The 27037-nt window shown below is 35.1% G+C and overlaps 3 protein-coding genes across 3 annotated transcripts; 1 reads left to right on the forward strand and 2 right to left on the reverse strand.

Moving 5' to 3' along the window:
* Positions 1-150: 150 nt before the first annotated feature.
* Smp_180420 (putative suppressor of ty) lies at positions 151-22582 on the forward strand (the record flags this gene model as incomplete). The annotated part of the gene is made up of 15 exons (XM_018795990.1): positions 151-185; positions 2631-3099; positions 4638-4857; positions 6361-6791; positions 7349-7891; positions 9626-9868; positions 12165-12225; positions 12289-12506; positions 12639-13160; positions 16638-16912; positions 18426-18780; positions 18897-19118; positions 19289-19519; positions 20996-21217; positions 22316-22582. The coding sequence occupies exons 2-15, from the start codon at positions 2749-2751 to the stop codon at positions 22580-22582; spliced, it is 4161 nt and encodes a 1386-aa protein (XP_018650247.1). The 5' UTR covers positions 151-185; positions 2631-2748.
* A 383-nt stretch (positions 22583-22965) lies between these two features.
* On the reverse strand, positions 22966-23292 carry Smp_180430 (hypothetical protein; the record flags this gene model as incomplete). The annotated part of the gene is made up of 3 exons (XM_018795991.1): positions 22966-23090; positions 23125-23234; positions 23267-23292. 3 exons carry the CDS (start codon positions 23290-23292, stop codon positions 22966-22968), a joined length of 261 nt encoding a protein of 86 aa, XP_018650248.1.
* A 732-nt stretch (positions 23293-24024) lies between these two features.
* On the reverse strand, positions 24025-25290 carry Smp_104360 (hypothetical protein; the record flags this gene model as incomplete). Its single annotated transcript, XM_018795992.1, has 2 exons — positions 24025-24099; positions 25201-25290. The coding sequence occupies 2 exons, from the start codon at positions 25288-25290 to the stop codon at positions 24025-24027; spliced, it is 165 nt and encodes a 54-aa protein (XP_018650249.1).
* Positions 25291-27037: the final 1747 nt, after the last annotated feature.

The following is a 27037-nucleotide window of genomic DNA, read 5'->3' on the forward strand; positions in this document are numbered from 1 at the left end:
TTCAAGAGAAGACTAGACACTCAAAAAAGCATACTAGAAAAGAGATTATATAGTCCGTAGGCCTTCTGTCCTTACTACATAATTCTGAATGTTATCGGAGTAATGCCTCAACAATTGTGTCCATTCGAAACCAAATGACCTTGGTTGGGTGATTTGAGTTTGTGTTCTGTAACGCTTTAATATATGTAAGTTGACTTCTTCTGTTTATTGAACAATCATCTCATTACTTTCATTTTTGTCTCATTTCATTTCCAGCATTCGGCCATCCAGTTTTGTGTTAAATCTGATAACTCCTACACGCCAGTGATAATCCTGTGATTTTTGATTCATTTTTACCCACATTTTCATCAACTTGGTCAGTTTTTTTTCTGAAAGTTGCGATTTTAGGCACTCTCAGCTTTGCCAAATGACAGCATATAGGTAATGCAGCAGTTACGTGTTAGGTAGTTGGTGTTTGTTAATAGGAGACTCTTAACCTAGGTTATTCGTCAGTTGACACTTGTCTGCGAAGCGTACCTGTAATCTTTGCGGAAGCAATGTTGCACTAAAATGCCTACAGTTGATTGGATAATACATTCCGATTGGTATAATCCTTCAGTACTCGAAGGATCCGGGAAACTTGATATTGTTAACCACTCAGTGACCAATCAATTGTAATGATGATGACTTGTGTAACAAGATGTGGATCGATATAAGTATCCAATATGTCCCGTTTATAGTGTTTGCTGTAGTTTCCACAGCCCAATACTTGGTGTATGGCTTACACCCAAATACCTTATGAACGAGTTATGTTCCTATGTTTTTCTATCAGTCATTCATTCGCTTTAAGAAGCATTTCAGCTGCCCTCCAGCTACTCTACAGCTATCCACCTTTTCCGTACACCCTGCATAGAACGTTGAAGTAACCCCCCCGACTCTAATTAAATTTCATAAAGCCATAGCTAATTTGAAACGAGGAAGAGCATCTGGTCCAGATGGATTGACTCTAGAGGTCTTTAATTATGATAGTCTAGTTTCAGCGGTTAGGTTGACTAATATTTCAGCTAAAATCTGAGAACTGAGTGTAATCCCATCTGAATGGTCGCAATCACTGATTGCCTCAACACATAGGAGGGGGCCAAAATCATCCTGTGGTAACCATAGAGGGATTAGTTTAACTAATATATCTAAAATACTAGCCTCAATAATTATCGTGCGCCTAACAAAGACTCGTGAAATCCAAACAAGAGAAAAGCAGGCTGGCTTCAGGCCTGATCGTGGCTGTATCGACAACATTTTCACCATTCGTCAAATTTTAGAGCACAGGCATACTTATCAGCGTCCGACAATGATGGTTTTTCTTGATTTAGAAGCGGCATTTGACTTTGTAAACCGAGAGGCTCTGTGGCAGTGTCTGTCATTGAAAGGTGTACCTCAGAAGTACATAAACCTTGTGAAGGCTGTTTACTCGAACACTACTAGTCGAGTGAGAGCTTACGGCGAACTGTCTTCTAATTTTGCAACCTCAAGTGGTGTCGTGCAAGGCTGTCCTCTATCTCCATTTTCGTTCAATTTTATCATAGACCTACTGCTAGAAAAAACGTTTTCGTCGACTGAATTTTCAGGAATTGATCTCCTACCAGGTCGACTTATCAACTTAGAATACGCAGATGACATAGTCCTGTCTGGTGAAGACGCTGATAAAAGGCAGATTTCTTGGGTAGCACTAAGCAACAGTATCAGGATGTTTGGGATGTGTTTCTCCCCCTCTAAATGCAAGTTGTTACTTCGGGGCTGGCCTGTGTCAACACCTAAACTAAGGATGATGAGTGAAGTAGTTGAACGCGTCGACAACCTCACTTATCTTGGAAGTCTGATCAGCCCTAATGGGTGGGTGTCTGACGAAATTTCTGTACGGATTCAAAAAGGTCGCTTGGCTTTTGTCAACTTACGTGACCTATGTAGATGGCGAGATATCCATCTACCAATTAAAGGACGAGTATACTGCGCGGTAATTCGTTTTGTTTTACTTCACAGTTGCGAAAAATGGCGATTAGGGTTGGATGATACTTGTTATTTACTAGTATATGATGACAGATGTCTTAGGAATATTGCTCGCATCTGCTGGGATCATAGGGTGAGTAACAGTGGGGTTAGACACAAGGTATTAGGGAATGATGGTTAATCAGTTGATGAAATTGTACGCAATCATTTTTATATATTTCTACCATTGAAGTAACTGCCTATATGAATTTGGTGGTCTTGTTGTGCTAATGAGGTATGGTAACTTGGACTGTGCCTGATCCTCTGTTGTAGCTGACTGACGCGTTCATTCGCCTTGAGTTAGTGTTGACCAATATTGATTGCTATGTGTATATACTTTGTTCTGAATAAATCTTCGGCTCATGTTTTGTGTTTCATGCGGTCTCATTTATACTGTGGATATCTCATATCTTAAAGCTAAACTCAAATATGCTGACTCCTGATTGTTACAGTTTTTTCTGAGATATTTATACTGTTAGTGTCGTATATCATTGTTTTTAATTCTCCCTTGTGCATCGTAAACCGTTGTCATCTCGGTTTAGTGACAACCGCACTTGTTCCTATTTATATATGCAGTTACTGAATGCGGTTTTTCTCTTGTCTTTCAGACTGTTGTGCTAACTAAATCCCTATAGCAACACACTTTCAAACTGCCTTAGTGGCATATTTGCTAACAAGGCGGAAGCTTATTGGTATCTAACCAGTGCAGGGCACATTTCTCAGATCATGTCTTCTCTTTTGGACTCTGAGGCGTCGGAGGCCTCTGAACTTTCCGACTTGGATGAGGACGATATAGTGAAGAAGAAACTGGATAAGCGGCCTGCTCTCGATGATCCGGACTCCAGCGATAGTGAGGAAGAAGAAGATTTAGCTAATGAGGAAGAAATCTGTCGGAAAGAAGGCGAAGGCTGGATTGTGGATGAGGAGGAAGATGAAGGTGGTGCGTCTGAAGGCTCTGATGGAGATGATGCTGAGGAAATCGGGGACGATGGAGACAAGGATGATGACGATGATGCTTTGGATGATGATGATTTTCAACTCATCCAAGAAAATGTTGGTATCAATTTGAAAAAACAGGTAATTGTATTATTTATAGTTTATCTAGCTATTTATCTTGATTCTGACAGTTTGTGATGAGCATCTTATCGGGTAACCACGTTTTAGACATACTTCACAGTGGAATACTATGACGAAATCAGATACATATAATATTGGCTCCCTGCAGTGCATAAAACGCTCTAAACCAATTGGAATAAATCGTTTATCCCACTGTGCTGAGATTCTGAATGTGAGCCTCCGCGATAGATCTCGATCATACGAATAAGTTCCGCATGTATTGGGCTAACAACACAGTGAATACCTCAACTTCCTAATAAGGAATGGATAACCAATCTCTTCGACTGTCTTTGTAAAGCGTTGAAAGTTTTATTCTTAGGGCTAGTGGTTATTTGTTTTAGGCCTTTGTGTTTGGTCCTCTACTTCTCAGTTCAATAAAAACGTATTTTTCTACTTTGCTTGTCTATGCCATTGCTGCCACTTAACTTCTTACTGAAATACCTAAGTGGTTCGCTTTTCATCCTTTATAAGATATGTAGGACGATCTCATAAAAACCGTTATATTCGATGTCTATTGTAGCCCTTCAGTTGTACTTAATTGTTTACTCTCCAAACCATTTAAAGATCTTTTGAAAATTAAGTTTCATTTATGTAGAAATAAATATTACGTAAGTAATATATTTTAAGGAAGCTAAGCATCAAAAGCTTCCTTTTGACCCTGAAAAATTATTGTGATACGCTTGGAGATGAGAAGCTACTAGATACCACTGTTATTTTAAATTGTTAGCTCGTTTCCAAGCCACTTGACAAAAGATATTTCGTGTTAGAGATTCAGCTGTCTAAATATACAGATTGATTTATGACGTACAAGAACTTGGTGAAATATTGTAGACGGAGAATTCTGTGTTGTAATAGACATAAAATTGAATAGAGCCTTTATGATTACTTTTATCAGGTATTCTGTGATTTCTGACGGTATAGTAGTTCACACCAAAAAAACTGGAAATCTTAAAATTAAAACCGTAATATGTTAAATCATCCCAAGAATCTGAGTACTGATCACCACCACTTATGTATCTTGAAGCCAAAAGTGATTTAAAATATATACCTCTTAGAATAATAATCCCGGTTATCAAAATTCACTGGTACTTTCACTCATTGATTTTACGAAAGTCAGTGCTGTTAACTAGGATTTTAGTTCCTCCTAATTTATTTCACAATTGTATTTAAATTACTTGAGTAGTATGAAATCTCACGTTATTGAATTTGACCACTTTAAAGGTGATCCACCTTTGCTTATCATACAAAGATGGTCTGCCTTCCATGATAGATTCACTCAGTTTAATATTTCAAAAAAGCTACGGTGTTTTTGGTGATAACGTATTTCGGACTCCGAAATAGTCAGATAACGTCGTTATCTATTCGGGTGTTTTAAACTTAGATATCAATTTTCAACATCCTAATAACAAAATTTTCATTTTACATGTTTGTTCATAAAATTATTAAGTAATTTAACATTATTTCCTTACAAGCTCTCGTTATTATTGAACTCTGTTTAGAAAAAACGAAGATTAGTGCTTGACGATGACGATGAAGCAGATGAAGATGAAGTTGTATCCAAGAAAGCAACCTATGAAGAGGATAGGGGAAGAGAAGCTATTGCACGTCAAATCTTTGAAGACGAGGATGAAGAATTTGATGAAGACAGAGTTGTTCGTAGCAAGCCAACTGATTTTGGTGTGTCGGTTGGTGATGAAGAAGAGGAGGAAGATGAGGACGGTAATTATATATATATATATCTTTTATGATGAGTTTCGCAATACACTTATTCTCAATTCCCTGAATACAGAATTTCCTAAAGTTTAGGATGGTAAATAAAGTATGTGATTCATTACAGAGTAGTGTGATGAACGAACACTCAGGTGGAGGTGGCCAACCAATATATTTCAGCACAAAATTACAGAAGCTTTTGGCAAAATGTGAGAACCATATATTGAATAATGCACTTTCAAAATCCCATCATTTGTCCTTCACATTCTGTGTGATTCTTCCAAGTCACAATTCCTTTCTATTTGCGCTTCTGTTTCCTCTCCAACTTGATCTTCTTAGCCTTCTTCTGCCTAGGGTTTCCACTTCTGATCGGGGTTACATACTAATTATATCTGTCGACATAAGTAGCATACACAGTAGAAGCAAGACATTTTATCGAAAGCTGGCTTAATATTTCTAATAAGGTTTGCTCTGTTTTGATTTCTACTGTACTTTGTTTAGCTATAAAACAAATTTTAAAAAACTCAAAAAGAATAGTTACTAAAACTCATTAAAATGAAAGCGATTACAAAAGCACAAGTCACCTTTTAGAAAGAGGTACGTTTAGATTGAAAGCCAACATTTTTAGCAGTTTTTAGTTGTCATTCATTTTTCCAGCTAATGTAACCTGATCCGCAACTCCACTTCTTTGACATACATCTCAATAAATGTTATTCTGTTTCCACCTGATCGCTTAAATGTCTCAATATTGGCAGTTCTTCTCAATTAACAGTGCTGTTGGACTACAGTAAATAAGATGCATAAATTTCCTTGGTCATCCTGTTTCTCTTACTAGCTAGCTTAAAACTACGCAGGTCACACCAGTTGAATGTAACGTAGTGTATGGTGGTTGAATAGAAATTTTCGGACTATAATAATAGTTGGCATCACAGTCATCGACAGAAAACAGTTATGCACGGTCAAATGGCTGCATCCACGTTCGTTGTACCATGCAGCAGTTAATTCCGCTGAACACAATGCTTTTTGTTGCTTTCCGTTTATTATGTTGAAATTTTATACTAGCCTTGAGCCGTTGCTAATATCATCTGAATTCTTATGGGAGCGAACTAAATTGAAGTAAATGTACTAGTTCAGAGATTCATTAGGAGGTGAATTTGTATTGAAAAGTAGCAATTATTTCGTTGAGATTGAAGTATAAATACCACCTTTTTGCCAATTATTCATTTGGCTCCGTGAGTAGTATTTACTGACAACACTACTTACTCTTGTGATTTTTAAGGGTATTAGATGCACCATTTTATTGTCGCTTGTTTTTCATTTATCTTTCATTTAAGCGATAAGACAGACAGATTTCGGTAAGATTTTAAGTTACTTTTAATATGTATGCGGCAAATGCGAAGTTATCTGTATTGGCGATTTGTTTATCTTATTACTTCCTATAATGTAGACATGGGGGACTTTATCGTGGATGATAGAACGGGTGCTCCACCCACAAGGCCTTTAAGCGTATAGTGCATAAAGATGCAGCACTTCAGCAAGCTCAAAATATTTTCGGTGTTGATTTTGACTTATCGGAGTTCGAAGCATTCCGAAAATCACGCGTCGGAGGCGATGACTACAGTGACGAGTCAGAATATGAATATTCAGATGAAGAGGAAGGCTCTAAAGCTAGACGATCAAAACACCGTCGGGCACCTTCAAACATGGTCATGGATGATCGTGTTTACGAACTTTTTGATCCTAGTGATCTTGAAAGAGCCTACTACAGCCAGGCAGATGAACGCATTCGAAAGACTGATGTTCCAGAACGCTTTCAGCTTCGTCAGGTTCCCGTTAAATACATAGATTCCTGTTCAGCAACATATACTCAAGATCTGCAGGAACTTTCTGATGAAGCCGAATGGATCTATCGTCATGCTTTTAAAGAAGATGCGGAATATAAGGTAACCATAGATTTTATGACTTATTCTACTGATAGCCTCCTGGAGTTATACCTAAAATTCTCGAGTCCCTAAAACTTATGAGGGAGTTTTTGTTTGAGGTCCCTTTTATTGCATTTTACCGGAAAGAATGTATAGAAAAGGACCTGAATATCAAAGATCTTTGGAGAATATATCAAATGGATGAGAAATGGACCATTTTGCATCAACGCAAAAGAAATATGATCAATCTTCTCCAACGTTTGTCAGACTATTTTGAGGCTCTCACCACTGAAGATGCTGTCAGTCCACTGAAAAAGCATTGTTCTTCGATACTGAAATTAATTGCATGGTTAGTCACTTGTTAAACACTATTCTGTTTTTTTAGTGCTCGTAGCGCAGATTCTTTAGAAGAGCTATTCGACGTTCGGTTGAATTATTTGCTTCACTTTTCTGGATATGTCGAACCAATGAACCGTTGGTATGCGCGTCAGAAAAATGTGCGTCAAAAACTCAATTTCGATTTTTTCTCCTTCTGATACTTATTATTTCGTTTTCATATTCCTTTTAATATTTTTTAGGGAGGCGAGGGGGAACAATCTGAAGAACAGGAATGTGATGAAACAAATGTTGAAAAAGCTAACCCGGTTACAACAACTATCGACCCAATAACTGGACGATCTATTCGTCAGAGACAGGCTCGTGCAACTGCTTCATATGAGGTGGCTAAACGAGCTGGTTTAGGTGATCTTGTACAAAGATTTGGTCTTTCGGCGTCTCAGTTTGCTGAAAATGTTCAGGACCAGTATCTTCGCCATGATGTTGACCAATGCCCTATGCTACCTATTGATGCAGCTGGTGACTTCCTGTCTCCACAGTTTCCTAATTCTGAGTTAGCACTGTCTGCAGCTCGTTATATGCTTGCATTTGAAATTTCTCGTGAGCCGCTTGTTAGAAAAATGATGCGCCAAATGTTTAATCTACAAGCTGTAATCAGCATGCGTCCTACTGAACGAGGGGCTAAACATATAGACGAGTCTCATCCACTTTTTCAAATTAAATATCTTTCTAACAAACCAGTAACGGATTTGATGGGCAATGTACTTTTCCTTCACATACATAATGTAAGTTCATGTACAAAGGTGTAATATATATATATATATATATATATATATATATATATATATCACGAATTTCTATTTTCGTTAGGTTCACTAACGAAATAGTTATGTTAACCATCTCATCATAATTGTGGCTCAATCAGTTGGTCGATCTTCACGTTATCACTGAACACGCCATCATTATTTATCCACTGCATTAATACCTTCCACTAAATACTTTAGAAATTACTTAATAATCGGATATAAATGTTACCCTTTTGAGTACGATTTTGTGGTTTTATTTTTCAACCTGACATTTTTATCATTTTTGTAATGTCGCTTGATCGTGATTGATATATAATTATTTAGCCTCGTAAAAGTTGAAAGATTCATCACAATCGCCATAAAAGTATCATGAAATCTATCACTCGAAGCTTTAAAACGCAACGCAAAATATGAAGGATTAACCGACTGGTTTGCGTTTTTCGTTCTTATTTAACCCACTCATACATCAGTTAGAATAAAATACCAAGGTAGGCAATGGCTGGTTATACATAGTACGTCCCCAGAATGCTATAATTAACAGAGTCTAGTACTAAAAGACTCAACTTAAATACTTAGGGAGTGAATTAATTGACTACTCCACTTACCTTGTAAGTCCCACCAACCTCGGTCGGTTCACGGCTGAAAAAATTTCAGCACGAATCCATAAACCTCGCTTAGTTTTACAAAATTGCATCACTCTTGGTGTAGGGCAAATGTCCGTGTCTATTAAGGAGTTAATATACTGCGCAACACTCCGTTCTATTTTACACCATAGCTGTGGAACATGGTCTGTGGAAGTAGAAGACATATACATTCTGCAAGTGTTTGATCTTAGATGTCTGCAAACTATTGTTGACGAATGGTGAAACAACTGAGTAAGTAATGCTCAAGTTCGGCATAGAATACTAGGCAAAGATACCAAATAGGTTCGTAAGGCAGTAAATCCTCATTGGTTGAGGTGTCTGGTACACGTTTTACTTACATCCAACTACCGCCTACTTTGTCGCGCAATATTGACATACTTAATTAGGATTTTAGAACGTTTACTTGTATTGAGAGTATTTTTACGTTATTTTCATAAATGAACAATATTTGAGCGAACAATTGTTTTCAATAACTTCATCATCAGGCTCTACAGTTATAGGTCCATAATTATTGTGATATTTTACAAAGGCCAAAATGAGGCATATATTAATTAATTTGACAATGTTATATATTAGAAATGGTGAACGTTTACATCTGTTACGACATATATACTTCAAAATTGTGTTATTTGTAAATTAGAAAGGTCAAAATGATTTGATAAATAAAAAGGAACGAATCGAGCGAAGAAATTTCTTTTCAATTAGTTTTTCATCATGGCTCTACACTAATATATATATAATTTACAACAATTAAATAACACTCATGGAGTAGATACGTTACGTAATAACTATATAATAACATCGATTATAAACATTAGATTATAAACTCGATTCGTTCCTTTTTATTTATCAAATGTCAAAATGGGAATTTTCACTCTACTAGTAGAACTCTCAGTTATTTTAATGCTTACATTTGTAGATTATTTAAACTTGTCATCATGACCTTCAAAACACAAAATTTATTTATGACTGGTACTTTCGGGAGATATATTTTATATCGTGATGCTTAACTATTCACTATTAGATGTGTTTAATTATCTTGACTTTTTATACCTTAACTTGAATTCAGGCTGAACGTGACAAACTAGTGCAATATGAAATTCATGTACCAACCGAACAAATTCGAGGTTTATCGTTAGTAGATGAGCTTCAACGTTTCTTTTATCAGGACGAATTTAGTTCATTGGTTCAAGCATGGAACGAACAACGTAATCTAGTTCTTAAACAGGCTGCTGAAGAATTTATTTTCCCTGGACTTGTACGTGAATTACGGCAGAAGTTACTCAATGAAAGTCAACAAGCTGTATTGAGAGTATGTACTTTAATTCTGCTAGCAAATTTTGTATTAATTCATTCGGTATATGAAATCTAAGATAATACTTAACTACCTAAATAATGTAAATATTCAATAGCTAAGTGAGATTAACGAAACTACCCAGTCATTCAAAATTAATATCTGGAATAAGTTCTAACCTTCCACTTACTAGTTGGTTATCTTTTGCTTTCATCACAGTTACACTCTGAATATTGTTTCCGCTGTACGGATTTCGATATTAATAGCATTATTAGTAAGGTTTTGAGTTATTGCGTTGTTGATATTCAGGATTAGATTTTTAATCAGTCTTTGTTAGTATATGTGTATCCCGTGTGGCCTGCATCGTTTTGTCGCAAGTTGAAACAATCCGCACATGGTGTACATATCCCAACAAAGACTCGTCAAAAATTTTGTCCTAAATATCAGCAACGGTACAACTCGTATAGTTAATAATAATAATACAAACATCATACCCGTTTTAAAAGTTAGTGCTTGTTTAAACACACCAGCTAGGTGGATAAGAAGTTAATGTTTGGATATTGACACTGGGATACAGACGCATCTAATGTACGTTTCCCAAATAGGAGGAAATATTGTTCCTGTGTTTCATTAGCGGCGAATATCTGTTCTGAAAAACTGTTACTGATGTGTTCTTGTGTTGTGATAACGATTTTAATTTTTTACTCACGAGGTTTTTGCATACGTCGATCTCCTCACTACCACCTAAAAAACTACCATTTTATGATACATGTTTAATATATCGTTGGACTTCTTAAATATAAGCTAGTATCATATTACTGTCTCTTCTTGTTATACACATTTTGTCGACGATATGAGCTTATGTTTAGCTGTTGAATTAAATTTTTCAAATGTTTAGAAAATATTTCTTAACGTAACTGTTGAAAGTGTTTAGTAACTGAAAAATTAATGATTACAATAGTAGTGCGAAATTGAAGGCAAAAAGTAAGAGAAACAAGTGAAAATAAAGGCTGAATGATCCAAAATCCAAGGTTTGAGTACAGATAAAGAGTAAATGAATTTTCAGACATACTAATCAAAGTATTCAACCGTTGTCTCACGGATTTCAATTAAGAAACCTGTAACTCTCTCTGCATAGTTGATACCAGAACCCTGACTTCGAAAACTGATGTGATGTTTCAATGTGACTTTTCTTCACCTCTATCTAATCCAAATCATTCGTTACTCATTTTATCAAATTATAAACATCAATTAGTTAATTAAAATGAACATCTGGGAAGTGTTGTGAGTTGATAACACAGTAAATGCTTCGAGTCATCATTAAGCAGTCTGTATTTAATAAACTAGATAAATAAGTTTCTTTCAATTCTAGTTAATGTGTAACTCTCTTCAGTTTTGAAAAGAAATATTGAGCGAACAAACAGATTATATTCTCACTATTCACTGTGAAATAATATCTATCTTCTGTGTCGTTTAAACTTTATTATTTATTTATTTAAACACATAAACGTTGGTACAAGGGGAGGCACCAAATAGATATGCATCACATAAATCATCCGATTTGTGTAAGAGCTGAGATACTGCTCGGGAGCCCAAACCGAAGCAGATGGTTTACTTAGGAGGCCACTTTCCGAGCCGTCGACCTAGAGGTCTGATCCACAAGGCAGTGGAGCAACGTCAGGAGATGCAGTCCCACGATAGCCGGTGACCAACAGTAAGTTCATACGCCATTTATCTTCTCAGGATCCTGGAGCCCATGTGCACCATTGGTTTGGAATCAGGGTTTTCCAACTCCCCTAGGTGGACCCTCCATATCCACCAACCCAGTTACGGCTCCGAACATTCGCCTTTCATCCTCTCAATTTTGTAAACAACACCTCGGCCGCGAGAAGGCAGTGGGTAGGAGTTTCGTGACAGTGGCTGTGTATACGCATGGCCATGTGAGAGCATTTTGAAAGGGAGAACTGACTCTCTTCACCCTCGACCGTACCAGGCATTTTAACTACACTGTATTGTGGTCTGCTCATACATTACTTCTGTCTTAAAAGTTGCTAACTGAAGATTATTATACACAATTAAGACGATAATGCTACCTCATAGGCACGCTGTCAACAATCAACATATTTTGCTTCTTTTGTTGACTTTTTATTTTGCAATTATGTTTAGTATTATATGTATATGTTTTATGGAAGTCTTCTGATCTATTTATATGATGCTACTCTGTTTTCAAATATATATATATATATATATATATATATATATATATATATATCATACTTAATCGTTTGTATACTCTTTCTGATTAAAATTGCAGATGTGTGCCAAAAAGTTGTTTAATTACCTTCGGATAGGTCCATATCCTCCTGATGGACATCGTTCGTATGAAATGGATACGGAAGAAACAGCTTCTTCTTTTGTCAATAATCGTCACAAATCAGATTTCCATACTAGTGGAGACATTGATTCTCGTTCTAGTGGAGCTGTTTGGCCAAAAGGAGCTCGTGTTTTGTCTCTTGCACTAAAAAACGAGGATGATAGTCGAAAGTCAATGGTGACTGCTGTTCAACTGGACTGTAATGGTGAGGTTGTTGATTTTCTTCATTTCCATGGTCTTTTGGTATCTCGTCGTGCTCCAGAAGACATGAAAAAACTTAAGGTATGATTTCCAATATTTTTAAATACTATTATGAATAAAATTATTTGTTTCGTGATTTACTGTGATTATAGCGCATTGCGTCATAAAAACGTACGTACTTGAGATTCTTTATTTATATATTTGTAAATTTAGGAAGAAGATATGCAACGTCTTTCAACATTTATGGTAAAACACAAACCTCAAGTTTGCGTAATCGGGTGCGATTGCAGAAAGGCATTGTTTTTGCAGGAAGACATTCAAAATCTTGTAAACGAATTAGCAAATGAAAGACGTCTACTCCGTATTCATGTTGAATTGATGGAAACAGAACTCTCTATTGTTTTTGCTCTTTCTTCTCGTGCCTCATTTGATTTACCCATATCTTACCCTTTACTTCTTCGTCAAGCCATTTCTTTGGGAAGGCGTCTGCAGGACCCTTTATTCGAATTCGCCCAACTAGTAACTATTGAGAATGAAATTCTGGGTATCAGATGGCATCCACTACAAGATTCTCTTCCTCGTGATATGTTACTTCGGGCATTGGAGATAGAATTCATTAATCGAGTGAACGAGGTTGGAGTTGATGTGAATCGTTGTTTGTCTCACCCCCATACTGCTGGAGTTATTCAGTTTATTTCAGGACTTGGACCTCGCAAGGGCCTACACATGTTGAAGGTAATTTTTTGAACTAAAACGTTTTAATGATAAAAGACTACATCGGGGAAACCTTTTATCCTGGCAACATTATTAAGCCCACTCATTATGGAGAGAGTTAAGAGGTAGTTTATCATATGAACTATCCATAAAATAGGTGCCACATGAATGTGTGTCCGTCAGTCTACTTGATACCAGGAAATAGGTTTTGTCAGTTGTATATTCTCGTTCTTTCGACGTAGGTCACTGTGCACCACTTTTTTGACGATATGGATTAGAATGTAAATCGAAAAAATAGCTCGAATTTCTCATACTTGGTTAGCTAACTACTCAGTCTCGTTGTTATGATCGTCCACAGTTATCTACAAAGACGGACAAATCAGCTCAAAGAAATTATAGATCAGAAACTTATGCTCGACATAGGATTCATCGTTGCTTTAATTCAACTATGTATTTAAATGTCTCATCATAATGTATTAAAAACTTCCACTCCTTGTGACTGATAAAACTGGCCTACATGCAGTATGACATATATTTTTGTGCATTTTGGTAAGTGTAGGTAAGCGTCGATTTAATAGTGTACAATGATATCAAGGTTACTTGTATTCTTGAATTTGGAGGTAAGTGAAGATCTAAACTACTTTATCTACCTGGTTCCTTTTTCCTTTATTGTTCTCCAGGATCAGTTCACCGTCGAAATGATTGTTGGTCTTCTGATTGACGAGACTGCTTTATTTTAGTTAATTTTTGTGTTTTTTCTTACAAACTTGAATGGTCGATATCCACTTGGAAAGACTATTTTAATCCTCATATCTTAGCTAATTAGTAGTGATTTGTTCGTAGAAACATATAAAGAGAGACTATTAGATCAACTGCTTTTTCGTACCTGAATTTCTCAGTATCTATAAATGTTGTATGAATAATGCTAATATTTCATTTAAAATTATGACCGTATGATTAAAAATTAGCGGATCATAGCTGGTCGCCTGAGCCTCTTTTCAGTATGCTCTATTAATTGTTGAATCTGATTGTTTTCAACATAGGTTTATTGCTTCGTAACTAGAATCAGCCTAACCGCCTATCTTCAGTCAAGTGAGAACTATACATACCATGATATTTTTAAAGTCTCTTTGAGTTCATATTATCAACCTATGATAGTGTTTATCACACAAAAATATATTGAACTGACTACAACTGAGCCATTTTCTCTACTTATGGTGCCCACAATCAGTCAAAACGAGTCTCATGTGTCGATCAATTCAAATGGATTTGTGGAGATCTATTGTCCTTTTTCAAGTTCTGATTATTTTCGTACACACCTTTCCATTATGTCTTTTCTAACCGTATTGCCAATGCTCAGTCTTTCTCTTTATCATTAATACTACATTATTTCGACCTCTTTCTGTAGTAATCTTGGTGTTTTTATCTTATCACGCTAATGTGGTGTGGCGAGTTTGGTCGATACAAATTAGTATCTGGCTCTACGTTGATAATGACTTCCCTAGTTCTTGTAATTGATTAGTTAACATTTTCTGTCCCATATGAGGATTTCAAATGACAGGGCACTTTACAAATGATATCTATTTCCATGTTATTACCTTTTCCGTAATAAACCGCTTGTATTTTATTATCATTAGTTGTAACACTTTTTTTTCACGTAATATACACTACTTTTGTCATTTTATGGATGAAAAAATATCATTGTGCTTCTCACACAGTCATTACATCTCATAACGATGATCGTTATAACTTGTGGTCTTGTGCCCCTTTCAATGTACGACGTAATTATGCCGCCAATCAGAGAACAGTGAATTATCGACCGGACCAATGACGCATAAAACCCGTACGAGTCCTAATCGGTCCTTCTTCTTGTTTAACCTTACCTGTTGAGTCCAGAACACCAATAACAGCCTCTGCGATATGAATCATGTATTTCAAACATACTGGGTTTATATACAAAAAAGACAGACCACATCGTACCATAAAATAGGAAATAACATTTGTATAAGATGTAACCAAAAGTGTCTCTGAATGTGGGAGATAATAATTGATAGACTCAAGAATGGTGAATCGTATAATAATAGTCTATAGGCCAAAATGAAGCTTATAATAAGAGGAACATGAATATACATAGTTTAGCTAATTGATAATCATACAGTAAGATTATATGTATCGTATTGGTTCATTAATAGTTCTCAAAGGTCACCGTTCATAATTCTCGTTGGGATATAACAATGATGTTTTCAAAATCACTTATCCTTTGGTTTCCAAAATTTTATACGTTTAATAGCATTTACGGCGAGACTAAAGTATACTGCCGAACCAATCAGAAGCTTTCGCGGGTTTTCAAGGTCACGGCGCTAAGTTCAGTACTTGATGCTTGCGTACGATCGGTTTGCAGCAGATTTTAGGGAAGACGTGATAATTCAGCGTCTACAAGAGAAGTGATCATAAGATTTTGGCGCGAAATTCAATTATCTATTTGGATAAATAGAGTTTTGGCATTATAGCTGATGTCAGTTCGTGATGAAAACCTTAAATATAATTCCTAGCCTTAATCATGAACTGTTAATCATAATTTGAATTCTTCTTACAGGTTTATAACCCTCATTTGGTCTTAGTTATTATTTGACACTCTCAGAGTCACTCTAGCGTCGCTCAAAGGTCGTCCATAAATTATAGTCTCACCCTTAACCCTAAACCCTAACTCTAAACCTTAACTCTAACCGTAAACCATACCAATATACTAACATTATTGAAGCTATGTGGTCAAAGCTAAAAGAATTTTTGAGACCTTATCATGGTTTCAGAGGTCGACTACCATGGAGCCATATGGATGTGTTCCTGTACCGTATGCACTATGATTTTAGAACTTCTGAACCTATATCTGACCTTGAGAAGTTTTTGAGTCATATAAAAGAACAGTATCCCCTCTAATTTTTGAGTTTTGTATAATATATTTTTACTGTATACTAACTGTCTTCTGATTGGCTAATATTTCTCAAGGTCATTTAAGATTCGTTCAAAGGTCGGCAGTATAGTTTAGTCTCGCCCATTTTCCAGTAACAAGTTATGCGTAAGTTGAAAGATTTATATATTTAAGGTGCGAGCTTAAGTTTTAAAGCACTTGCTTTTCGGCTCTTAGGTTTCATGACCAAGTTTTGGTTTAGGGAGCCTTATGATATATCTAGCTATCACAGAAAAGGTTTAGTTTGAAGCCGATTATATCAAACGTATAGTTACTTAATGTTACGTTTTTAGATTTATATGTAATTTTCAGCTAGGGACTCGTAATTATGTCTATATTTCTTATTACAGTGTAAAATAATCAAAATATTCAGTAATTATTGAGTCACTGTTTCTATATAAAAGCTGATCTTAGTCTTGTGCATGCTTTCTAAATCAGGATTTGTTTCATTTTAGAAGTTGTTTGAAACATTTACCGTTGTTTTGGAGGTTTTAATCGTCAACATTATATTTTGCTCCGTTTCACTATAGATCCTAAAGCACAAAAAAACTCATCTAACCAATCGTATGCAATTAGTAACAATGATTGAATTTGGTCCACGGGTTGTAATTAATTGTGCTGGCTTCATCAAGATCGATACTTCATCGGTACGTGATCTAGATGCAGATGATGTAGATCTACTGGATTCTACTAGAGTGCATCCTGAAAGTTATGATCTAGCCAAAAAAATGGCTGTCGATGCTCTAGAATATGATGATACTGAGGAATGTGATCCAACAGTTGCGTTGGAAGAGATAGTACACAGGTATATATATTTTTTTACTCAAATTGTAAAATGTTTACTTTGAATATGTGGAGATAGGCACGACAAAATAATACTACTCTGTATCATTAACTTGACCATCATATTTCGTGTTAGCATATCCGAAAAACGAACAAATCGTTAATTCTTATTTCTTTGACTGTTTCCATGCTTATCTGTGTTGTACGACTAAGTGTATACGAATTTGCAATTTTCCGTGTTGAAACGGGTTTAATTTCAATATAAGTTGTTGATTAAAAGCCGTTAGTAAATTCGACTTCAGTTTGAAGTCTCTACTTAATAATAAAGCATTTCTACTTAATAATAAAGCATTTCCCCTATTCTGATTAGTGTTTATCTATTTAGTGAATCGCTTTCCACTTACTTTCGGTATGATTATATATATATATATATATATATATATATATGTCATAAATTTTACGAAACGCTTAAGTTTTGAAATACTGACTTTATTTTCTATCTACATTTCACTAATGGGAATGTTAGGTCCTAAAGAAGCCTCTTACTCGCTTATTATTTTGTCATTTTTATCTTGTAGGTCTAAATTATTTTTTGCTGAAAGACTTCCTATAGATTAGAGTTATCTTCAAGTGTTTGCCATTATAACGTAGTTTGATATGCTGGATAAAAAGTGGAAATATAACAAGCGTTGAGGCTTTTGATGAAATGTTTTATAAAAATGACATTTCAACATGTAGCAATCATCCATTAATGAAATTAGAATAAGTGATCGAAAGTACTATGTATGATGTACTTGCTGAACGTTGGAGGTAATCTCAACCTCCCATAGAAGCTATTCTTTATTTTTAAAGATGCTATTTTCTTGTTGGTCCGTGGCTCTTTTAGTCTCCTAAATGTTTCTTCAATTTCCGTTGTACATGTATGGATACACGTGTGTTGCTTACTTGAAAGTCATTCTTTGGTCTGTCCCAATAAACCTACCTTATAAGATTTGTCTTCTGGAGTAACGGTGGCTAGAAGGAAAAGAGGAATTGTGGTATCCAGGTACTAAAACAAAGCCAGGGGTTTTTGACGTAATTTTAAGGTACATCAGTCATGCGTGTCTATTAGTTGTTGTTTGTCAATGGGTAACAGTACAACTATTTTAATCAACATTGTATTGTCACATTCATTGTTTCGCTTCTAATTATCAAATTTATTTTTATGATACGACGATATTGGACATCTGCTCAACACACATTCGTTCGCTTATTAAAAAATGAATTTTTGTACACAAAACACACAACGTACACCTGTTGTAGAATATGGAGCAATCCTTAAGTCAATGCTATATGCTTTGATATTATGATTCGGCTCTTGACTTTTCATTTATAATCATATTTATCATGTTTTAACCTACTTCTTGGCTCATGAGAATACGTCATTTTTATTGTTTCCACTGTCAATCTTGCATACTCTCTATCATTTGTGTTAAACACTGTTTATTTACCGATTTGGTTGTTCAGAGTTTTCTCATATTTCTTTTGTATTTCAGTCCTGCACGTTTACGTGAACTTGATTTAGATGCTTTCGCAGAAGAACTAAAACGACAAGAACATGGAGACAAACATATCACCTTGTATGATATTCGAAAAGAACTGAATAATCGTTATCGAGACTATCGAGAAGCATATCAATCTGCTAATCCAGAAAGTATTTTCAGTATGGTCACACATGAAACACCTGAAACTTTACATGTCGGTCGTTTAGTTGAATGTCGTGTGTTATCTGTTGCTACTAGACGACCACGACCTGAACAATTAGACAATGCAAATCCAACAAAAAATGAAATTAACGGTTTATGGATGTGCCCATTTTGTCAACAAGATAACTTCCAACTACTCAATCACGTAATGTTTTGAATCAAATTTTAATTTATATATGCACTTAACTTTATATATTTTCATTATATACCAATTTGATTTGTATAATTTCTTGGTCATTGGTTTTATTATTTATATTTTAGGTTTGGAGTCATTTTGATAATAATGAATGTCCTGGACAACCAGTTGGATTAAGAGTTCAACTAGACAATGGAATTGATGGATTTATACCATTAAAGTTTATGGATTCTCCAGATAAATTATTTGAACGAACTCAACCGGGTTCTCTTGTACAATGTCGAGTAACTAAAATCGACATAACAAGATTTAATGTGGAGCTCACTTGCAAGTCAGCGGAATTAAAGGTATGTTTCAGTGAATATTTAAGTGTTAGATTTCTCAGGTAGTATTAGAATATGTTTATGTTTCAGATAAAAGCGTCTCCTACTAAAAATTTTTTGCAAAATCCTGCTTTTTATGATTTAAGTTTTTCCTCAAAACTTGGTTCAAGTCAATTTGTTTCCTACTTTTATAGGATGAACGTCATATATGGCGTCCACGTCAAGATGCTTTTTATGATTTTGAAAAAGAAGAAAAAGATCTACGCTCTGAAGCAGAAGCGATGGCTAAAGCTAAGGCTAAAACTAATCCATACATGTCTCGTTTGATATTTCATCCGTATTTTAAAAATATTAGCTATGATCATTTGGCTGCAATGGAGCCGGAATTAGAGCCTGGTGCAATTATTATTCGTCCAAGTAGAAAGGTAGATGATAGTAATGTATTATTTTACTCTCAATTTCGTAAATCCGAAATTTGTATATTTGAAATAAGTGAATAATATCAATAAAGATGTACTTATTTCTATGCATGATGGAATTTTTAAGTGGTTTAGTTTGTACTATGCCCGGAAGTAGCGTTTCTCTTTTACCGTCGATAATTCTTAATTAGTAAAATATATACTCTAAAATATTATTACTCAATGCACACCCATTTACTGAGATGATCAAGTCGGTACTACAATAACGAAGTGAGTTAAACGGATAGAGCGAGTTTATGAGTAACCAACGTTAATTTTGGGAGACTTGTAGTTTATGGCTGCAGTAAAACGTGAAATATCAGTATGAAAGAATATTTTGTTGAAAGGCCTAATTCTAATAATATATGTGGATATAATGTCTCTACAATTTCACCAGCGAACTGTTATATGATATCAATTGTGGTGAATTGTTCCAGATTCTAGGATGTTTACTTGTGAACCAATCTAAATGAGTGGATCTCTGATGAAAAATCTACACTTTTGATATTGAGTTACAATTACTGTAACTTGAGAATTGTGGGAATTAGATTGTATTACTGAGTGCAAAAGATAATTTATTTAGCATGTTGGAGAAAAAAATGATGAGATTTAGCTCAAGCTACCGCTTCCGAAAATTGTTAAGTCCTAGCTTAGTACATCTGGATTTTTAGTTTAAGATACAGTTACTCCTAAGAATACAAAGCGTAAAGCTTGCCTTTAATAGGAACACTACTCACAACAAAAGTATAGTGTTCTAGTAGGAGTCAAACACATACTTTCTACAATAAAATACATGAGATGTTTTTGTAGTGTTTACGTAAAGTCCAGTTTAGAAGTCGATACAACGTCTGTGTTGTGATCTATTTTAACAAGAATAAATTGTGGGTATATCTAGCTCCTATATCTACTTCTGAATGGAACTTAGACAGTTTCTTACTATTTACGGTGAAACTAAAATTGAGATAATGATCCATCCACATTTACAAACACTGTCCTATATCCCATTTCGTATACCACGAGGCGATCGTTAACCATCAATTACTTACCAAGTTTAAACTGGCGTACTAAACTTTAATTCACACGTACCTTGTGAACTTCAGTGATGCTAATACCAGTGTACATATATCGATGTAGTGAGTTTAAAATAGTAATAGTTATTAAGAATCGTATGCTTAAATCTTTAAAATTTAGGGCTCTCAAAATGATCTTGTTCGTAATATATACGCTAAGATTTAAACTAGTTCATAAAATAAATCAAAAATCACGACATCGAGTCGGAAAGACTTTTGTATTACAATCATTTACGCATCTATCCACATAAAGCACTATTATACATGAAATTTTCTTCAAGTAGAAGGACATATATAAGTGATAAAAGGATTTAAAGTTGTTTACTGTCTTTGTTATACATTTATCACAATATTTACACTTCACCATTTGTAGGGAACGGATCATCTGACTGTAAGCTGGAAGATAGATGACGGAATTATGCAACATATTGATGTTTCCGAAAAAGAAAAATCAAATAGTTTTTCACTGGGAAAACTGTTAATTATTGGTGATGAAGAATTTGAAGACTTGGATGAAATTGTGGCACGTCATGTGCAACCAATGGCTTCTCTTGTTCGTGATGTAATGACCTACAAATATTACCGTGATTCTTCGGTAAGTTGGTTTCGCTAATATTTTACTTATTGGGAAGTGAATATGTATTCCAATAACTTCTTACAGAGACTTGTTTACTTAACTGTTCGAAACGCAAGAGGCACTCAACAGCTACTTTGTCTTGGTCTGATACTTCTTAACAATGCGCATCCATCATTGTATGTGGTTTTGAATTCAAGGTTTATGTGAGTGACAGCAAACGTGATATCATTTAACTACAGACGTAATCAAACAGCTATCATTTTCCATCTTCAGTCAATTCGCAGCATAAAGTGACTGTGATCTACTAATCTACTGTAGTGAGTGCGGATCTGTCTCACTCTCATGCATATATATATCACGAGGTTATCATCAGAATATCCACAAAAATACCGCCCTAGTCCTTTTCACCTTACTATATTTATAATAAAGCTATCTTATTCTTCATTATACATTCGATTAATTATCACTTCATTATTTTATGAAGAACTGTTAAGAAACAATTTTTTCTCACTTGCTAATATAGGTTCTTCCATTGAAAATTAAAAATGTATCTACTGCTTAATTTCACTATTTCAGTTTAAGAAATTATTTGTCAGAGTCGGTTGTTGAATATCTTTACGGTGATCAACTTTCAGTTTTCAACGATATACTTATCTGTTTTGGATAAATTCATTATTCTGTCTATACGATGGCCAAATGTCATCATGGATAGTCGGTGAACATAAAAAATCAGAAATAACGAGATTTTGCATTATGTAAACTGTTATATGAATAGTTTTAGTAGTTTTTTCATTATCGAGCTAAAATTTACTCTACTGAGCAAATTGTATCATTAAGATTCGTCACTTAACCTTAGCTCCGCAAACTCAGGAGCCATGTACACGGTTGTGTTCGATTCTGTGGTCATTAATTGACTGACTCAGTTACCAGATTTGTGACTTATTATCATTAGTTTCATGTATAGTCATTGTCCAACCAGTGAGGAGACCGATTTTGAGGTAAATAACGTCTTACTTAGTGTTTTCCACTAATATCAAACTTATATGTATATAACTTGCACACTATATCTACCTCAACATTTCTCCTATTCATATATTCTGTTTATTTTATTCTCAGGGTGGTGATCGTGCTCAATTAAATGCTCTACTTCAACATGAAAAGAGCCTTAATCCGGATCGCATCCCTTATTTTTTGAGTTCAACAAAAGAACGTCCCGGTTATTTCATTCTTGCTTATTTACCTAATAAGAATCCACATTTTGAATTATTTAGCATACGACCTGAAGGTTTCAAGTTTCGCCAGTTAATATTCCCAACTCTCGACCGAATGATTACTTGGTTCAAAGAACACTATAATGACGCTGTAAATTACTATCGCGGTTGAGTCGGTCTATTCTCAGGATGCTTTATTTCTAGTCTACATTTCTTTATTGCTGAATTCAATTTCACATAAATATTAACTTTTCTCAAAATCTTACTTAAAGCTTTGTCAATTTCCACTTCAAGTTTTTATTACGAATTATTAACACTTGTAAATATCCCTAAGCAATGTTCACAAGTTTCCACAATGTTACCGTATTGTTTTTTTAGTATATGTACAACTGAATAATAATACGTACAAAGGAATTAAATGAACGAAGTTGAATTTATATATTTTGATACAAGATGTACTATTAACAAATATTCGTATTTTCCTTTAGAATTTTCGAACGTTAACTGATTGCTAGAATATTAAATATAACTGTAAACTACCGTGTTTCATGAAGACTAGGTATCTTTATCATTAAATGTTGATAATTGTATTACGAAGTCGCGATACATAATCTTCCCTTTTGATAAATCTGTTGCGGCTGCGAGCATCTCCTCTATTTCCTCTTTTGTAAATGGCTCTCCTAAAAATAAAGAGTACGACAACATTATCTTTACCAGAAGAAACCATATAAGATTCCAAAGCTTCAGCACTAAGAAATCCTTTCTTCTCTGAATCGAGAATTAAGAAGGCTTTCAATAATTCTTCTTCAGGTGCAGGTTCGAATCTGTAAGCGGGTCAATATATCAGTTACCTTACCTTTTCTGTTCCATTGCTTGCATCATCGCTGGAAGGAATTTTTCATAATTAATATAACCATTTGGTGGGTCGTTTTCTAACTTTTACTATAGCGTTCTGTATAGTTCAGAAACTAACCTCACGAACAAGTGATATCACTTCTGCTTCAGTTGGAACACCACCTAATGCTCTGATTACTGTCCCGAGTTCTCTAAAGTCTATTGTTTTGTTGCGTTCGTGGTCAAATAGATCAAAAATCTCCCTTATTCTCACCTCTAAATCACCTAAAACCGCAGTTTTTAGATTGTGGTGATGAATATAAGATTAAATTGCTTACCTCTGAACAATTCTGATTATTATTTAAAGCAATGACAAATGTTATCATGTTAAAGTTGTCAAAGCTCAATAGTGGGACAAAGACGATCTCAGTTCTATCGATAAACTCTTGTAGACCATGAACAACAAATATTATGTAATCAAATGGATCCTTTTTATACTGTGTGATCTATATCTTTCGTATACCCATTGATCCTGCAGACATATAAAAATATATTTCAGATCACCGAAAGAACGAATTATTAGTAATTTGCACAACCATATAAGTCTGACAAGATAGTTCATGATGCAATCAACCTTTAGGTGCAAATCTAGACTGATCTGACTGTTCCTCAGTGTAATACTGAATAATTGCCTCAGGTGTGACATTTTTTCGGTGTTATAATATGTATCATGACTATTCGTAAACGATTGCCTTTAAGATTTATGCAGATTACAAGTTTTCAATCTTGTACTTCTGACGCTTTTTTCACCTTTGAAACTGTTCCACCAACAATGTTGATACCAAAAATAAAAGCCTAGATAATGAAGTCACAGTGATCGTTCGTTTTTAAAACTTGGGTTGATTGAACCATATGATCAACACACCAAATAACCTACTCAAATAGATTAAGTTGACTGATGTAGAACCAAGAATCGTCAAATCGAGAAACGACTGCATTCCATGCACTTGCTGATTCTTGGGTTAAGCCATTCATAAAGACATGGGTCATCTAACTGGAATCATTTAGGTAGTAAGATAAATTGTAGATTTTAAATGTACGAAATAAAAATATAAGTATTACTGTCGGCTGATGCCCAATGCTACAATTGCCTTAGCGATCCCACACACCCGTTAGGACAAAATGTTGAAATAAGTCATGACCCTGTAAACATTTTGTAACTAGTACACAGAAGCCTGTTTTGTCGAAATCCTCAGTTGTTGACAGTGCTCACTCTATGTAAAGTAGTGACCAAAAATATTGCTCATAAAGCTCTATAGTTGAACCACCTATTTCGAAGGACCTAACATCTTTCAGATACAGACATGGAGACTTATTTTTCTATCTCCTTGAAAATTATTATACTTAAATAAGCTCTAATGTTTGACGGTCTGCAGAGAAAACAATATATTTCCCAAGATCTAAATATGGGCACTTGAATGTCTTTTTCCATCATGAAAAGACATAACTTTGTTATGTTTCTTCCGAATGTGAAGGGTAAAAGGACCAGTTATCAATATAAGTAATTTTAGCACCTACCATTGCTTCAAATATGAATTCAACAACCTGATGATTATAACCACTAAAACGTTCATAAAAACTTTCGTGCATGTTCGTTCGGATTTTAACACAAGATATTATCTTCTAAGATGTAGATGTATAAATTTTCTTATCCGGGGAGGAGGATTGTGATAGATGTGATCAACCGCATCCCAGGTAGCAAATTTAGAGCGTAGAGGAGAGCTGGAAATGGTTTGATTTTTTTGTCCAGGCACCTTTCTAATTGCTGTTCTTTGAATTTATTTTAAGAGAGCGATATTATATTTGTAGCAAGGGAACAAAATGAGAGCTCCTTTCCAGATGAGGTCTTAAGTAAATACTCAAAGCGGTTTCGAATAGTTATAAATAAACATATACCAGCTCCCAGTATGATATTTTACACAAGTGTCGAAAAAGTATGTGTTTCGTACTATTCTGAAAATTGTCTTCAGTTCCCGGTTGTGCCATTATTCAAAACGACGGGAATTTTTTCATCATGGTAACGGTACAGTGATGCAAAAATACTGTAGATAGTTTCACAAACCTTTGAACAAATTAGTCTGGACAAGTTAACTTTTTAGCTACCAGGACAAAGCGTAAAGATATGAGTTTAATATTTATTAATAGTGTCAATGTATCCATTCGGCCTCAATAGGTTTCATGAATTCGATATATATTTGCAGACTGATACACTTTCGAATTCTGGACTGAAATTGTTATGATGTGCCGCCTAAAAGCAAACTGCATGTCAACTACAGACAAAAAAAAATTTAATTAGCTATTATTAACCAAGTCTAGTGACTGGTCTTGGCTAAATTATGATATTCCTAAAATAACTGGACGAATCAAGCACTAAGTAACTCCAGCGGTGCGTTCATCACATCGATGTCATTTCGTTGTCGATTTCTTAGTTTATTACTGTTTTAACACTTGAAAGCTTAACAACTCGTTGGGTCGATCGTTTGTGTCTGGTGTGCATTGTGAGAGACTATTTATATTTTGAAATTTTTCAAGTCACTCTTCCTGTAATTTGTTTGATGACATCTTTGTATACATCTTATTCCTTCGTGACCATCTGAAAAATATGCATGAAAAAGGATTATTCATTATGAATTACATATTTTTTTGACACAATAATGTGGTATTTCCAATTGCTGTTGGTTCCTCGTACTTGGTTGGACGCTTTTTACAAATGCCAAATGTATTACGTTCGGTTGTACTCATCTAGTTTCATCTGCTTAACATAGAACTTTTCCGGGAATTCTTATTTGTCACAGTAATGTGAATACTTCCTATCATCGTAGAGATCTTAGAGTAAGAATAGTAAAAGAGATCCCACCTAATCTAGTGGGCCCGCAGTGGGAATAGCTTATGCTTAAAAATAACAAAACGGGAGGCCATCCTATATAGGGTCAACCTCAATAAAAAAAGAACGATGTAACCTGGGTATTGGCCTTTAAATGTTCAAGTTCTCGTGGGTTGCTCCTCTATATTTCCTTATTCTAGATAAGGTCGGATAAAACCGTTGAAGATTGGGTGAAAAGTTCTACCGTCGAACTGAACATAAATGGACATCAGCGTTAACAATGCAAGTTTTGCTCGAAAGGCATTTTTGTCGCAGTTAGCTTAAGACTTGAAATCATAGGTTACCAACACTGGATATACCTTTGTCGGGGAGTTACCTAAGTTGTATGGGTAGCCTACAACATTTATCAGGTAAAATAATTCACTTGTTGAAGTAGGTCCATTGTCATTCACTCAACTTTAAAGTCAAATCACATCCATCTGAAGTTCCAGTTTTCATCTTGATTGTAAAATTTTCCCCAGAGTGTCACATCGTCATCTATAATTAATTAAATCAGACGATACTTGCTGATGAAGGTCCTTTGCAAAAATTAAGAAGTAAAGAGGTTCTAGTGCTTAGCTCTGGAAAGTCCCAATACGACATTCTACAACCCGAGAAAAAGTGAGGTTTACCTTGACCCTGAAGAGTTTATTACTTGGATGTGAAGTAAGCCAGTCTTTTAACGGTGACTTGATACTACGTAGTTTTTGCCGATTGATGAGACATGTGTGACTGACTTCGTTAACAACTTACGAAATCTCAATATATATAGTATCAAACTTCCCCAGCGATCAAGAATGGCCATCTGTCTGTTCACTGCGGTCAGCAGGCTGGCTATGATGAAGTGATCTTTCCTGAAACCAAGCTGTT

The sequence above is a fragment of the Schistosoma mansoni genome, chromosome 2 (genome assembly GCF_000237925.1).
Source record: "Schistosoma mansoni strain Puerto Rico chromosome 2, complete genome".
Lineage (NCBI taxonomy): Eukaryota > Metazoa > Platyhelminthes > Trematoda > Strigeidida > Schistosomatidae > Schistosoma > Schistosoma mansoni.